Below are 16,881 nucleotides of genomic sequence, written 5' to 3' on the forward strand. Positions count from 1 at the left end.
ATAGGTGGTACACTTCTACAAGTTTCCTTGAAGGGCAGTGAACCCTATGAGCAGCTACCCCTCTCCACTCTCCCCACCCCCATCCCTCCAGGAGCCCCCCCCCCGCCCCCCCCCGCTTTGCCAAGGTCATTGCCACACTCAGGGTCTAGATTCGGGGTTGTGCATGAAGTTAGACCTGGCACAGGGCAAGATGTGGCCAAGGTGATAGTCACAGAGAAGGACAGAGAAAGAAAATTTCCCTCCCAACTTCAGGTCCTGTGGCCCTAAACTGAATACAGGCGGAATTTTTAGTTGTCAGGTGACATGTCCTGAGGCTGCACTATTGAGACTAATGAAACAAATGACACTTTCTCTCCACTTCCCCTAAAATTGTCCCTTTCAGCCCAAAAGCCCTGTGACTGAGCAAGGGTCAGCCAGGCAGGGCTGAGCATGCTGACTCATAGCTGGAAGGTTGGATGACCCCTCAGGGACCAGGCACAATGGATGGAAAAGGAGGAGAAGAGGAGGAAGGCGAGCAGGGCTGGGTAGGCACCTCAGCCCCACCTCTCAGAGTCTTCTGTTCCCAAGACCCAGCTCCCTAGATACTCAGCACACCCTGCCTTACCCTGAAGCTCTGACATCAGCCCTCACCATGCTACCTACCCCATCCCCTGCCAGGGGCTCCAGTGCATAGGTGGTGATGGTGGCCCCATAGGAAAGACATGCCACTATTGAGTTCCCACAGAGGGGTGGCATGGTGGGTGGTCAGTGGGGGCAAAAGAAAGGAGAGACATTCATTGAGCACACGCAGCCACACACTCAGGTCTGTAGAAGTGTCTGGAGGCATTTGGTTGTTAAGTGACTTGGGGGGAGAAGGGTGGTGCTGACATCAGGTGCTGGAGACAGGGTGCCAAGGCAGAGTGGGACACACAGTCCAGTGAAAAATTGTTCTACCCAAGAAGCCTCTGCCCTCTACAAGAAAAATCGGAAGGAGAAAACGTAATACCCAAATTTTAGGTAGTGCATTTGTTTTCATTGGGCAATCTGCCACCTCTGTCTCCCATACTGGCTGGCATGGACTACTACTGTAGCCTTGACTCCCTGTTTCTTCAGTCCACCTGCCACCCTAACTAGTGGAGTTATTTGAAAGGTATGAACAACCACAGCCTTCCATAAAACCCTCCCATTCCCCTGCATTTACAATAAAACCCAAGCTTTCAACCTTGACAAGCAGAGCCCTGGAGCTCCCACCTGCACCCTTGGTCCTCACCCCTTGCTGAGCTCCAGCCACAATGGCTGGTCCCTTCTTTCCAGCCTAAGACCTCCATGCCTGCTCCCCATGCCTTCAGGTCTCAGCTCAAAGCTACCTCCTCCGGAGGCCCTCCTTGCCACCCAGGATGCCTCTCCCCCAATCTCTTCAGTATCTCACATAGCACCAGACCCACCCTCAGACGTCCTTTATCTGCCCCTCCCCCCAAGCTCTAAGTTCCCCAAAGGCAGCAGCAGAGGGACGCACAATAAGAGCTCAAAAAACAAGTGAAAAAGGAAAATAGGGGAGTTACCATTGTGACTCAGTGGTAACGAATCCGACTAGTATCCATGAGGATGTGGGTTCCATCCCTGGCGTTGCTCACTGGGTTAAGGATCCTGCGTTGCCAGGAGCTGTGGTATGTGGAGTTGCTATGGCTGTGATGTAGGCGGGTAGTTGCAGCTCCGATTCAACCTGTAGCCTGAGAACTATGCTGAGGGTGCAGCCCTAAACAGCAAAAAGAAAGAAGATAAATAGAAAAGAATTAATGGTTAGCAAGACCTCAAGGGCACGAGTATTGTTTTGGGGTTGGTTTCGTTTTTGGTTTTGGTTTTTGACTGCGCTCAGGACTGGAGGAAGTTCCCTGGCCAGGGATAGAAACTGCAGCAGCTACCTGCCCTGAGCCAACCCGCTGAGACACCAGAGAATTTCTGGAGTCGATTGTCTAGGGGTCAAATGAAAGCTGCAGCTGCCCGGCTTACACCACAGCCACAGCAACACCAGATCTGAGCTGCATCTGTGACCTACACTACAGCTCACGGCAATGCTAGAACCTTATCCCAGTGAGCGAGGCCAGCGGTGGAACCCACACCTTCATGGATGCTAGTCGGGTTCTTAACCTGCTGAGGCACAATGGGAACTCCCTGGAGTTGGTTTTTATCCCAACCCTGGCCCTTGAAATGTGAGGGCCATAGAGGAAACGCTAACAAGCTATTCACAGCAATTTTGGGGAGCTGGCAGGTGTTAGAGTGAGGTCAGCGGCTGTTGAGGCAGGGGACGCCGGAGCTCGCTGGACCCTCCCCGCGCCCCGCCCAGGCCCCACCCCCTGCCGCGCCGCGTCGCGCCCAGGCCCCGCCCTCACTTCCGCTTTGGAACCCTACAGGACTCGCATTTCCGGGAGCTCCGCGTGGATTTGGTTAGCCCGGTAGCAGGCTTAATGGCGGCTCTCGCTGCCCAGGTTGGGCCGCTCTTGTCCCTGAATCCGCAAGAAGATGCTAAGTTCCAGAAGAAGGTAGCGCTGGCTCGCCGTCGCGCAACCAAGGTGAGTGGCCTGCGCGGCCCCAACCGCGAGAGGAGGCGGCTGGCGCGCCCTGGGCCTTCTGCCCAGCGCGTCTCGGCAGCCCCACGCCTGTGCCTCAGCAGGGTCACCCTGGAGGCCCCGACCCCAGGAGACTCCGACCCCAGGAGACCCCGACCCCAGGAGACCCCGACCCCAGGAGACCGAGGTTTTCCCGAGAGGACCGAAAAATGAAGGGGTGGGTGTTGGGGTGACGATGGAAAAGAGGAGGCCAGCCGATGGGAGCGCCCCTTGTACCGCAGATCAGCCCCAGATCCGAAAGAGCGTTCTTTGGCTCTGCCCCTGTAGGGAAAATGTGGCCTCTGTTCACTGGCACTAGTTTGGGAGTCGGAGTTTTGAGGAAGAGAAAGAACAGTTTTATTGCTTTGCCAGGCAAAGGAGGACACGGCAGGCTAATGCCTCAAAGCTATGTCCTGACTTGAGAGGGGATAGCAAGGGGTTTTATAGGTTTAGCTCGGAAGACAGGATTATTGATTAAGATGTCTATGTTATTCTTAATCCATAGATCATTTCAAAGTAGTCAAATCCGGAGTCAGTCGGTTTGGTGATGGTTTCTGGTTGTCTTCAGGGTTATCGTCCCTTGACCTTCTCTCTGGAATAAAGACTGCTTAAGGGGAAGGGGTGTCAGAAGAGTGTTTCAATTATAAAAGAAAACATTAGGTGCAATATAACTCTGATTAGAAAGTAAACATTAGTAATAAGTTAGCAGACCAAGGCAGGACACAACATAATGGAGACTGTTTTAACTAGGTTTTAGCTGTAACAGTATTTTCTAATCATTAACTCTCGAGTCAGCCTTTTGAGACTGAGGGGAGGCCTGGGAGACTAAAGGAAAGGCCGTTTATTTCAAAACACAAAGATTTAGGGTCTGGTACATGGTTTCATCCCCAAATTGGGGAGGTTCGGTTGCCAGGTCCATGGTTTTGGAATCCTTAAGAGACAATTTTTGCCAGGCTTCATTTGCTTACGACTAGGGGCCCTGACATAAAGTTCTGTTTCCCAAAGGTTTTAGCATAAAATGCATTCCCGGAAAACTTAAAAGTCCTTATTATAGAAAACAAGGGTATGTTGGAGGTACTGTTAACTAACGTCTTAAAATAGTTGACTTAGGTGAGTACGAATTAAACGATGATCTGCAAAACTGTACTTATGTGGAGTTCTTAGGCCAGAAGATTTTGAATAATGCGTTCAAACCATTGATTCACCGTATACTTACTGAGCATTGACTTTGGGGGCCTGGAATGGGGACGCTGAGAAGACAGTCTCCTGCTTGACAATTGTCTTTGTGGGGAGATGGACATTAAACAGTTAATTTTTATATTCTGTTGTGCTAAGTGGAGATGCAGGGTAGGTTCTTATCTGTTGTCTTAGACTGAAAGCAGGGAGTTTTCACAGGATTTGTTGCAATGTGTTGTTGTTTCTTATTTAAAAAAATATTTGCCTGGTCTTGATGTCTTCAGCAACCAGAGAAACAAAAACTTACTCCTGGAGTAATCTATGTGGGCCACTTACCTCCATCGCTATATGAAACCCAGATCCGAGCATATTTCTCCCAGTTTGGCACTGTTACAAGATTGAGACTGTCCAGGAGTAAAAAGGTAAGTTTTTTTTGGATTGAGATAAGTTGTTTCATTTTCCAAAAGAATATCACCCTTGACAGTGTATGGAGCATGTTCCTTATTATCGCTCCCTCTAGAAAGGGGTGGAGCGAGAACTAGAACCTGAAACAGCTGTGAGAGCAAAATCACTATTCCTGTTAATGTTTTACTGTTTACAAAAAAAAAAAAGTGATTGCCTTAAGTCCTCAAATTAAATTGACTGTCCTAATAAGTGAGTCATATTTGTGCTGTGACTACTAAGCCCCATGTACATGAACTTCAGTTTGAGGAGCTGGTTCATAGTCCCTTTGTAAAAGCCTCTGATAGCGAAGGTTGGTCAGGTGCATCGTTAGAGTAAGGATGGAGCAAGGCTACATAGGTGTGAGGCCTGGCTCCACAGTTAACCAACTGTGTGGCTTTGGACAAGTTATTTATACTCTCATACTTCAGTTTTCTGATTTGTAAGATAGAAACAAAATAGCACTGACATCTTAGGAGTATCTGAGCAAAGATTAAATGGGGTAATGACTGAAGGTTCTTAGAACAGTGTCTGAGCCACAAAGTACTATATAATGTTGTTTTGGGGAGGTTTTTTGCTGGTTTGTTTGGTTTTTTTTTTTTTTTTTTTGAGGTCATACTAGCGGCATATGGCGGTTCCCAGGCTAGAGGTCAATTCAGAGCTACAGCTGCCGGCCCCAGCCACAGCAATGCAGGATCCGAGCTACATCTTCGACCACGTTACAGTTAACAGCGACACCAGATCCTTATCCCACTGAGTGAGGCCAGGGATCAAACCCAAAACCTCATGGCTCCTAGTCAGATTCATTTCCACTGAGCCACTATGGGAACTCCTATATAATGTTATTTTTGTATCATACCTTCACCTGTCCTGATAAAGAACTGATTGTGTTGTTTGTTTCAGTAGGGAGGGGAGGCCCACTTTATTTTCTTTCCCCACACTCACTTATTGGCTGTAACCATAGAGCTCTTGTTCTTGGAATCTTTTTTTCTTGTTACAGTTTTTCCACACTTTCCACTTGAGTTGTAACAGATCAAAGTTAAATTTTATGTTTGGGAGTTCCTGTCCTGGCTCTACAGAAACAAATCTGACTAGCATCCATGAGGACGCAGGTTCAATCCCTGACCTTGCTCAGTGGGTTAAGAATGACGACTCGGATCTGATGTGGCTGTGGTGTAGGCCAGTGGCTATAGCTCTAATTCAGCCCCTAGCCTGGGAACCTCCATGTGCCGTGGGAGCCAAAAAAAAAAATTTATATTTGATTTGGCACAAGTGGGGATAGGACACACACTAGCTGGATATTACGTTTTATGTTGCCAAAGCAACATCTCAACAGTAAAGGGGATTTTAAATTTAAAATGCTTCAGAGGAAGTGTCCATTGACAGGAATGGATAAAGAACATGTGGTGCATATATGCAATAGAGTATTAGTCATAAAAAAAGAATGAAATAATACCATTTACAGCAACATGGACGGATCTAGAGATTATCATACAACATAAATTAAGAGAAAGACAAGTACTGGAGTTCCCATTGTGGCGCAGTGGTTAACGAATCCAACTAGGAACCATGAGGTTGAGGGTTCGATCCCTGGCCTTGCTCAGTGGGTTAAGGATCCGGCATTGCCGTGAGCTGTGGTGTAGGTTGCAGACGTGGCTCGGATCCCACGTTGCTGTGACTCTGGCGTAGGCACGGCTACGATTAGACCCCTAGCCTCGGAATCTCCATATGCCTCGGGAGCGGCCATAGAAAAGGCAAAGACCAAAAAAAGAAGAGAGAGAAAGACAAGTACCATATATTACTTATACATGGAATCTTTTTGTCTTTTTTTTTTTCTTTTATTCCCTGCGGTATAGGGAGTTCCGGGCTAGGGGTCAGAGGGCTGGGTATTGAACTTGCCTCCCAGAGTTCCCAAGGAGCTGCCAATCTAGATGCGCCACAGAGGGAACTTCTGTATGTGGAATCTCTAAAAAAGATACAAATGAACTTACTTGCAGAGCAGGAATAGACTCACAGACTCTGAAAACAAACTTAATAGTTACTAAAGGGGACAGGTTCAGGGAGGGGTGGACTTGGGGTTTGGAATTTGTGTGTGCACTCTGAGGTGTATAGAATGATTGGCCAGCAGGGACTTGCTGTACACCACAGGGAACTCTACCCAGTATTCTGTGGTGATCTATATGGAGAAAGAATGGATATGTGTATAACTGAATCACTTTGCTGTACAACAGAAATTATCTCAACATTGTAAATTATTGCAAATAGTTCCTATTGTGGTTCAGCTGGTCAGGAATCTGACTACTAACCATAAGGATGCAGGTTCGATCTTTGGCCTCACTCATTGGGTTAAGGATCCAGCATTGCTGAGCTGTGGTGTAGATCTCAGATTTGGCTTGGATCCTGTGTTGTTGTGGCTGTGGTGTAGGCTGGCAGCTACATCGCCAATTCGACGCCTAGCCTGGGAACCTCCATATGCCTCAGGTGCGGCCCTAAAAAGACAAAAAAAAAATTAATAAAATAAAATGCTTCGGGAACTTCTCTGGTGGCCTAGCAGGTTAGGGATCTGGCATTGTCATTGTTGAGGCTAGGGTCACTGTTTTGGTATGGGTTCAGTCCCTGGCCTGAGAACCTCCACGTGCTGTGGGCATGGCCAAAAGAAAAATCCTGATATTTCTTCTATTCTAACCAAAATAATGTGTTTTCTCTGTATTTTCCCCTTTTTCGCCATTCGCCAGTTGGTAATGGTTGCATCTTAGGCAGACAAGATACTGCAAATACCCTGAAGTCTGGTAGAGACCAGCTTAATGACTGTTCACCTTTATCAGATGTCAGCTTGATCTCATGCTTCAGATCTTTGATCTTTAAGAAACAGACTAGAATCTATCATTTTGCTGCAGACTTGTTCATTCAACAGTCTCCTTTGAGCCTTATCCATGCAACTGGTGCTTTATTCCTTTTCTTGATTACACTGCAGTTTATTTATCTACCATCCTGTTGAACATAAGGATACAAATGAACTTAACTTGCAATTTTTCAGTCTTGTAGGTGAAGCTGCTGGGAACCTTCTTTTTGCAGCAGGTATAGGTAACTTTCTCTAGAATAGTTTTTTTTGGACTTAGAATCCCCAAGAAGAAATAAGTTCGTTTGTTTCTTTTTTGGCCATCCAGCCACAACTTTGACCTGTGCTGCAACTGTGGCAGCGCTGGAACCTTTAACCCACTGTGCCGGACAGGGGAGTGAATCTTCGTCCTGGTGCTGTAAGGACACTGCTGATCCCATTGCACCATAGCAGGAACTCCAAAGAAATAAGTTTTACAGCGTAAGCCAACACACATATACGTGTACATAAACATACCTGAAGTAAAAGTCCTATGAGAGCTTGCTTAATCTTTCTATTCAGTTGTGGGGTTGTTTTTTTGCTTATTTGTTCTTAAGGGCTGCACCCTCAGCATGTGGAGGTTCCCAGGCCAGGGGTTGAATTGGAGCTACAGCTGCCGGCCTACGCCACAGCTACAGCAACGCCAGATCTGAAATGAGTCTGCAACCTACACCACAGCTCACAGCAACGCCGGATCCTTAACCTACTGAGCAAGGCCAGGGATGGAACCCACAACCTCATGGTTCCTAGTCGGATTCATTAACCACTGAGCCACGACAGAAACTCCGCCTTTTTGTATTTTTGCCCTTACTGTCTTTTTGAAACATTCTTCAGCCTTTTGTGGGATGTAATTTTGTCGGTGTTTTTTGATATTTCAGTACAGAAGTAGTTTTCCCTCAGGTTTGTCTTTTGGGAAAAAAGTCTACAGGGAGGTAGAAAAAATGGTACAATGGGAGTTCCCGGGTGGCAGTGGGATAAGGATCTGGTATTCTTATTGCCATGGTACAGGTTCAATCTCTGTCCTGGGAACTTCCTCACGCCGAGGTCACAGGCAAAATAAAACCCAACAAGACAAAATCAAGGAATGGTGTAATGAACACCCCCCACCTGGATTCACCCATTACTAACATCCTGACACATTGGCTTCATCTCTTCCTTGTCTAAAAAAAACAAGCACACAGAGTTCCTGTTGTCGTGCAGCGGAAACAAATCTGACTAGGAACCATGAGGTTGCTGGTTCCATCCCTGGCTTCACTCAGTGGGTTAAGGCTCCGGTGTTGTGGCTGTGGTGTAGGTCACAGATGCGGCTAGGATCTGGTGTAGCTGTGGCTCTGACATAGGTTGGTGACGACAGCTCCAATTAGATTCCTAGCCTGGGAATCTCCAGATGCCGTGGGTACGGCCCTCAAAAGACAAAAAAAACACAACAACAACAACACCAAAAAAACAGGCACACCTTTTTGTTTCATTGAACCTTTTGAAGTGGCAGTCACAACACTTTAGTACTAAGTACACCATCGTAAATATAAGAATGGGGCATTCTCCTACGTTATCACTGCCTGATGATCTTGTTTACTGCCCGCCCACACATACCCCTGGGGCACCCTCCCCATTCTGGGAAAGTTAGGGTCATGCATTGCACTTGGTCGCTTCATCCCATCTAGAACTACATTTGCCCTGTTTGACTTGTTTGGCTTTTCTGGACATTGGCTTTTTTAAGAGGCCAGTCAGAGAAAACCTGCTCCTGCTGGGATGCACTGACAGGTGTCATTTCCAGCTTTGTTGCCCAGTAAAACTGCCACCTCCCCACCCACACCAGTTTTGACTGCTTGGTATTTCTAGCATTCTGGGATACTAGGTCAGGGTTTGAAGTTTTAAGTTTTTGGTTTGGGGGACACTTTGCATGTGTTCAGAAAGATTCATGAGTTCACAGTGTGTTGCATTGAGCTGCATTTCACCATCTTCCATTCCATCTTTTCCCTCCTGAGTGAGAACTGGGATTGTAAAAGGATTGCCAGACATTTAAAATTTTACCAGAATCAGGAGTTCCCGTCATGGCGCAGTGGTTACCGAATCCGACTAGGAACCATGAGGTTGCGGGTTCGATCCCTGCCCTTGCTCAGTGGGTTAACGATCCGGCGTTGCCGTGAGCTGTGGTGTAGGTTGTAGGTGTGGCTCGGATCCTGCGTTGCTGTGGCTCTGGCGTAGGCCAGTGGCTACAGCTCCGATTGGACCCCTAGCCTGGGAACCTCCATATGCCGCGGGAGTGGCCCAAGAAATAGCAAAAAAAAGACCAAAAAAAAAAAAATTTTTTACCAGAATCATCCTTTGCAGGTAACTAAGGCTCTGGGTTGTGGCCGTTTCTGGGTTGCCAGCGGTAGGAATGAGCCTCTAGCTTCCTGGCTTCCAACTCTGTTAAGCTGCACACCTTTTTCATGACTCCTTATTTCCAGAATCCCCAGTTTTGATCCCTATCCAAGAGTAATATTTAGTCAAGTTTCTTTTTTTTCTTTCTTTTTTTTTTTCTTTCTTTTTTTTTAAGAGCCGCACTCGATGTACATAGAGGTTCCCAGGCTAGGGGTTGAATCTGAGCTACAGCTGCCAGCCTACGCCACAGCCACAGCAACCCTGGATCCTTAGCCCACTGCTCAAGGCCAGGGACTGAATCTTGAGTCCTCATGGATACTAGTTGGGTTTGTTACCACTGAGCCACAATGGGAACTCCTGTAAAGTCTTTTCTGGTTGTCACTAAGGTTGGAAGTGTGGAGGAGGAAAAGTTCTTTTTGTATGTACTGCCTCCTAGGTTCTCTGGCCGGGAGGAATGCTGTAACTTACTTAGACTGACGAGACAGAGGTTAGCAAGAGTGAAACAAGCTCCCAGAAGTCTTCTTACATGAGGGAGCTCTCAGACGTGAAGCACTCAGAAGTTGGTTAAAACCATGCAGCACCTTGGCAGAGAAGCAAGGAGTTTCAGAAGGAGCGACAAGATAAAGGAAAAGTGCTTTGAGTTGTGGGAAGGCAAATAAATGGGAGACCAGCCATGGAAAAGGTCCTGTTAGTAAAGCCTGTTATGTGGCTTCCTCTGACTTTTGTCTTTCTGGTGGGGGTGGGGGAAGACACCTTTGTAGATGCATGTCCTGATTTTAGGTAAATAAGGGGAGGGCAGAGTTTTTCTTGTATCTGCTGCTGAATTCCTTCAGCTCAAAATAACCCTGTGCCAAAGTAGCAGGTGTGGGGCAGGCCCATGTTGCCACCCTGCAGTAACACTGAGTACTCATTCGACAGACATCATGGGTAGTAGCACTGGTGGATTATTGAATATTTTCTTAGCAACTCTATGAGAGTGGTTGTTATATAGCGGTCATTTTCCATTTTCTAGAAAGAAAAATTTGAGCTTAAACACTCCTCACCCAGGTAAGTGTCAGGGCCAGGACCCAAACCTGGGCATTCAGGCCTAGAACTCATTTTACCAAGATAGGGGAGAAAATCCACTTTATGTTGTGGTTTGGAGCCCAAGAACCCCAGGTGCGTGTTTAAATAAGAGAATGTTGGCACTGGCCCTCTGCCCCAGCTCCGAAGGTGACCAGCCACTAGTAAACATGAAAATGAATGCAGGGTTTTATTGACTAGCTTGGAGACACTGAAGAGTTCATTTCTTTTCCGGTTTTTGTTTTGGTTGTTTTTTTCGACCATCTCGGCATGTGGAAATTCCCAGGCAGGGATCAAACTCGAGCCACAGCAATGACAGCGCTGGATCCTTCACCCTTTGCATCACAAGGGAACTCCTGGGCAGTATTAATACATTGGTAACATGACTGCCAGTGAGTTCAATAAGGAGTAAAGAACTGTGGGACCCAACCAAGTTCTCTCTCTCTCTTTTTGCCACACCTGCTCCATATAGAAGTTCCAAGGATCGCACTAGTGAAACAGTAATGACAGTGCCAGGTCTTTAACCGCTAGGCCACCAGGGGACACCCAAATAAAGTTCTAATTCTAACAGTGTATTTATCGTGTGTGATCACAGTCCCATGAATACTTCAAAATCAGTGACAAGTTCAGACTATTTTGAATCTTCTCTTTCCTCATAGCAGTCGCCACACTGTGATTTGAAATTGGAATTAAGGGTGTCTTATTAGTGATGATCTATTGGGAGTTGAATGGCATGTTAGAATTTAATAGTTCTAATTTTGGGGGTGGATTTTTCCATTGCAGACTGGAAATAGCAAAGGCTATGGCTTTGTGGAGTTTGAATCTGAAGATGTTGCCAGAATAGCTGCTGAAACAATGAACAACTACCTTTTTGGAGAAAGACTCTTGAAGTGTGAGTATGCTGCCTTAGCTGTAGTTGAGTGGATGCCTCCTGCTGACATGGCTGTTCTCTCACCCTGTTGATGGGAGCGAGTCTCAGAAGCTGGTTAAGGTCGGTCTTCCTTCACACATGACACACACAGCTCTAGCCAGGCCCAGAGGGGCTGAGTAGGGGACCTAAAGGTTCTGATCTCTGGTAGGATACAGTTCCTTTTTAAAATGGAGGTAGTTTATCTTGAAAATGATCCCAGGAAAACACTTGGAGGGAGTGGAGACAAAGAGGGGAAGGAAGTCAGTAAGTCGGTGAACCGTATGTTAACAAGCAGGTCACCACATAGGATCTGGTAACCCTGGGAGACAGACCTATTCCAGCTGACAAGCCGGGGGGCTGGGTTGTGTACCACCCCATCCATCACAGGTGGGTGATGCCAGGGGCCTGGGCCTGCGTTGCATATGGGCCCATGGGCTAATGTAGCCAGAGGGATGTGAGTAAGCAGTCAGCTGGCATGAAGGCTTCTGCCCCCGAGGGTCACAAGCTAACAGGAACCCTGGGGCCTGGGTGCTGTCACTGTCCTTCACACTGCTCTGTGAATTCTGTCGCTGGCCCCTAGGGCAGCTTGGGACACAGACTGTCTGACAAACAGTTGTGGGCTCTGTGATTTGCCCTTAAGTACCTGTTTAACCTTCACGTTTCTCCGTGTAAATGGGGCACACATCATTTTGGTGATGCTGTGAGGAAAAACTACAAGGGGGAAATTCTAAAGCTTAAATCCTTTCCCTTCCATTTAGCTGAACTTTTTTTTTTTTTTTTTCCTTAATGATAGGTCATATCATACCACCTGAAAAAGTACATGAAGAACTTTTTAGAGAGTGGCACATGCCATTTAAAAGGCCGTCGTTCCCGGCAGTGAAACGCTATAATCAGAAGCGGACGCTTCGACAAAAGCTGCGGATGGAGGAGAGATTTAAAAAGAAGGAAAAATCTCTCAGGAAGAGATTAGCTAAAAAGGGAATTGATTATAATTTTCCTTCATTGGTAAATACTCCTTTATGAAATGTCTCTTGCTTTGTACCTCACTGTTATAATGTGTTTATGGTTTCATGGATAAAGTAACCTGGTGCTGATCCCATACTAGGTTTTGACTAAATATTTAAAACACCGCATCATGGGTTTTTCTTTGTAAGTTTGTTGGAGCAGATCTTACCTCCACTATACAGAAGAGGAAACTCCTGAACAGGATTGGCTGACTTGGCAACATTTTCCTGATTTAATAACTTTAGGTTATTGAGGTTTTAAACCCTGTTTTACCAAAAACCGTAATACTTATAGATTGCTAGTAAAGGCATTATTACCAGAATTAAATATTTGGTTTATTGTGTGTTATCAGTAAATATCAAGACTGTAAATTGACCATCCTTTTTATGCTATTCTAGTTAAAATTTTGTTTCATGGTCTTTTAAGTTGGGAATATTCCGAAAGTGTATGTGAGAATCAACCAGTAAACAAAAGTTCTGTGAATTAAATGAGTGGGAGTTGAAATACAGCGAGGCTGCTCACATGAATGGGGTGTAACAGGTTTTCATCTGGTTTTCACTTCCTTGCTTGTTGACTAGGGACTCCTTGCTCACTCTTCCTCCTTCTCATGGTGAGGTGAGCTCCACAAATCTTTAGATTGTTTTGGGTCTTTGATCGACTCTGTCAGCTTATTTCCAAAAAGTTAATTAGTTGATAAGAGATGGTATCTGTTCCTGAGTTTACTAGGTCTTTTAACCTTACCCAGAAACTAGAAGACTGAATTGCCATCCTTGGGCCCAGTTCCTGATTGACTTTTGTTTTTTCATTTTCATTGAGGTGTAGTTGATTTGCAATATTATATATTAGTTTCAGGTGTACAACATAGTGATTCAGTGTTTGTTTTTTTTTGTTTGGTCTTTTTGCCTTTCCTAGGACCGTTCCCGCAGCATATGGGGGTTCCCAGGCTAGGGGTCGGATCAGAGCTGTAGCCACCAGCCTCCACCAGAGCCACAGCAATGCGGGATCCGGGCCACGTCTGCAAATAGACCACAGCTCATGGCAATGCCGGATCCTTAACTCATTGAGCAAGGCCAGGGATCGAACCCGCAACCTCATGGTTCCTAGTCGGATTCGTTAACCACTGTGCCACCAAGGGAACTCCGTGATTCAGTGTGTTTATAGATTATGCTCCATGTTCCAATTAGTGTTTTCATTTCTTTTGGATATATTCCCAGGAGTAGAAGTGGAGTTGCTGGATCATATGAAAGGTTTTGTTGGTTGTTTTTTCCCCCAGGTATTTTTAGTTTTTGAGCAACCTCTGTGCTATTCTCCATAGTGGTTGTTACCAGTTTACATTCCTGCCAACAGTGTTGGGGGGGGGTCCTTTTCTCCCCACCCTCTCCAGCATTTGTTATTTGGGGTGTTTTTGACAATGGCCATTCTGACAACTGTGAGGTGACAATTTTTGTTTTGTTCTTTCCTTTGCTGGCTGCACCTGAGGTATGTGGAAGTTGGCTAGGAGTCAAATGGGAGCTGCAGCTGCTGGCCTACACCACAGCTACAGCAACGCCGCATCATTAACCCACTGATGGAGGCCTGGGATTGAACCCACATCTTCACGGACCCTATGTCAGGTTCTTAACCTGCTGAGCCACACCTGGGATTCCCACAGTTTTTAATAAGCTCTGTCAAAACAGCATTTTGTCACAGTCCTCGGGCCCAGGCACTCTCGTGATTAATTTGGGAGCTAGGACAGTGAAGCATGTGAGAACAGTCTTTCCTGTGGCCCATTTGTTGCTTTATGGGGAACAGACCTTCTGTATTCACCTTTGTCCTGGGTCCACCCTCCTGGGGCAGGATTCTCACTGGCCAGGTCAGCCCCTGTCTCTGGGTCTTCACTTCAGCCCCTGCGGCTTCTGCCATTCCTCAGGTGCCTCTAGTACTTTTGCCCTTTACTTAAGATCATTCACTCTATTGGTGAATTTCGCTTTTTATTGAAATGCTCTGTCATTTAGCAGAGGGTTTATTAATAGGTATAAGGACCTAATGGTAAGTTTTAAATCGTGAGTGAGACTGCTAATTTATAACTTCTCTATGTTTACTTAAGGTCTTACATAAAGATGAGGAAAAGCCTTCATTCACTGGTCCTCGAAATTCCAGAAAGCACCAGGTAAAATTTTCCGTTGTCATATTACATACAGATATTCAAGAAAGACAAATAGGGAAATGTATACAAGACTACTATAGCTGATAAACATGCAGCTTGATAAAGTCTCTTAAAATTTATTGAAGGCTTTACGGAAGAAGAAGAAGAAAGAGGCCTTGGCCGCTCTTAACACCCCTGAGAAGACAGTGGATAGCCAGGTAAGATTTCACAGAGGAAAAGCAGCTGCTGCTATTGTTGCTTTGTTAAAAATTTCATTTAATCTTGTGATTTGGGGGTACATCCTTGATAGTGAATTTAACAAAAGTTATCATTGTGAGTTTATCGCAATTTTTATCTTTTGAGCCAAGTGAGTCAGTAGAGAAGTGAGGCCAGTCTCCTTATAAATGTTTGGCTAGAGTTGTCTACCTCCATGCTCTGTGCTGGAGGGAATTCTGTCCATTAGTTGTGAGTTTCCATAGTAAGTGTGATGAGCACCTAAGCTCTTCTGTATCTTCAGAAGATGGAAATGAGCCTTGGAGTTCCCAAAATGGCTCAGGGCTAAAGAACCTGACTAGGATCCATGAGGATGTGGGTTCGATCTCTGGCCTCACTCAGTAGGTTAAGGATCCAACATTGCCATGAGCTGTGGGGGTAGGTCTCAGACACGGCCTAGATCTGGCGTGGCTGTGGCTGTGGCATAGGCCAGCGACTACAGTTCCCATTCGACTCCTAGCCTAGGAACTTCCATATGCCTCAGACGCGGCCCTAAAAAAAAAAAAAAGAAACAAACCTACGGTAACATGCATAATTAAAAGTAGAGGGGAGGTGACGGCAGGTCATTCCTAATTTCCCCCTGCATTTATAATACAATCTTTCACTTGTTGAACCCAGGGCCCCACACCAGTGTGTACACCAACATTTTTGGAGAAACGAAAGTCAGAAGTGGCTAAAATGAATGATGATGATAAAGATCACGAAATTGTTTTCAAGCAGCCCGTATCTGGTGCAAAAGAAGAAACACAGGAGACTCAGATACCTACAAGTTCAAGGAAAAAGAGAAGAAAAAACAATCAGTGATTCTGAATGTATTGTGTATAGTTCTGAAAAATGTGATTTTATGATGGAAGCTGACTTCTTTGTATTTAACGAGATAGAATAGAATGCAACCAGTAACAAGATTTTTGGAGGGAAAGGCTTTTTTAAGTCTGTAAGGAAAGCCACCCGTAATTTCCTCTTCCTTGCCCTTACACAGATGCAGGGCTGCACACCAGCTACGGCAGCCGGCAGACGCTACCGCTCATCCTGTCTGCTTGGGCTTTGTCTGCAGCGTTCAGAGCTGTCCTTAGTTACTTGGCCTGGATAGAAGGTCTCTATTACCCACAGCTTTAAGAACTAAACTGTAGCCTTTGTTGTTACCATCATAAAGGAAAATAAAATCTTGCTTGACCACTTACATTGTTCTCTGTTAGACCAAGCACATTTAACCCATCAGTTCAATTCTATGGAGAGTGACGGAAGCAGTGTAAATTCTGAGATTCATTTCTGTGTATATGGTCATTTTTACCAATATTAAATTAGTTTGGGGTGGGCTAGCATGGATTAATTAGTAACTATCATCTTGTATCATTATCCTCAATCTAGAGGTAAATTTCAAGATTCAAGCAGTAACCACCAAATAAACTTTGTCTATATTTTTTAGAGGACTTCAGTGTCTTGAAGTAAAATAGTCCGTTTTTGCCTTTTCAGCTATCTTTGAGTTTCTTATGACCTTGAAAGGTGTTTTTGTATCAACTAAGTCAGATGCCTTGGAAACATTCATTGCCACCAAATGTTTTTTCGTCTGATACTTGTAAAACATTTACTGTGATAAGATCTAGCTAGGTGTTCTGGTACAGAATGCAAAACAATTGGTTTTTTAAGTATATACAAAGAACCTATTTCACCTCTAGAATAGCCCCTGTTCAGTTTGTGTGTGTTGAATCATTCAATTAACTGCTTCCCTTTCTGAGCTATCTCTGAACTTGGACATCTGGAAGTCCATCTGGTTTACCCTTCCCAACCTGCAAACCCAGCCACCCCCTTGGGCCTGGTACCATTCGGCATCTCTTGTTGTGTAAGGGACTTTCTAATGTGCCCTGGAGATGGGAGTGCGTGAATTCTGTCTTTAGCATTTATCATTGCAAAGGATGCTTTTTACAAGAAACAGTTGAAGTTATGTCTAAAGAGTATTTTCCCACAGACTAGATTAGGATCAAGTGGTGTGGCTTTGATTTTCAAATTTTGTAGGGAGTTTTTTCTCTGCAAAATTAAATAAATAAGGTGAAAGGGGTAC

The 16,881-nt window shown here is 45.4% G+C and overlaps 1 protein-coding gene across 1 annotated transcript; it reads left to right on the forward strand.

The window, feature by feature from the left end:
- The first annotated feature begins 2,390 nt into the window (after positions 1-2,390).
- On the forward strand, positions 2,391-16,238 carry NIFK (nucleolar protein interacting with the FHA domain of MKI67). Its single transcript, NM_001101827.1, is given in 7 exon segments — positions 2,391-2,549; positions 4,046-4,183; positions 11,293-11,401; positions 12,213-12,424; positions 14,511-14,573; positions 14,696-14,767; positions 15,441-16,238. Coding segments are annotated over 7 exon segments (885 nt in total). The 5' UTR covers positions 2,391-2,444; the 3' UTR covers positions 15,627-16,238.
- Positions 16,239-16,881: the final 643 nt, after the last annotated feature.

Source organism: Sus scrofa, chromosome 15 (genome assembly GCF_054392235.1).
Source record: "Sus scrofa isolate SSC_HxYL_T2T_F1_AM1 chromosome 15, Sscrofa_HxYL_maternal_Yorkshire_Landrace_v2.0, whole genome shotgun sequence".
Lineage (NCBI taxonomy): Eukaryota > Metazoa > Chordata > Mammalia > Artiodactyla > Suidae > Sus > Sus scrofa.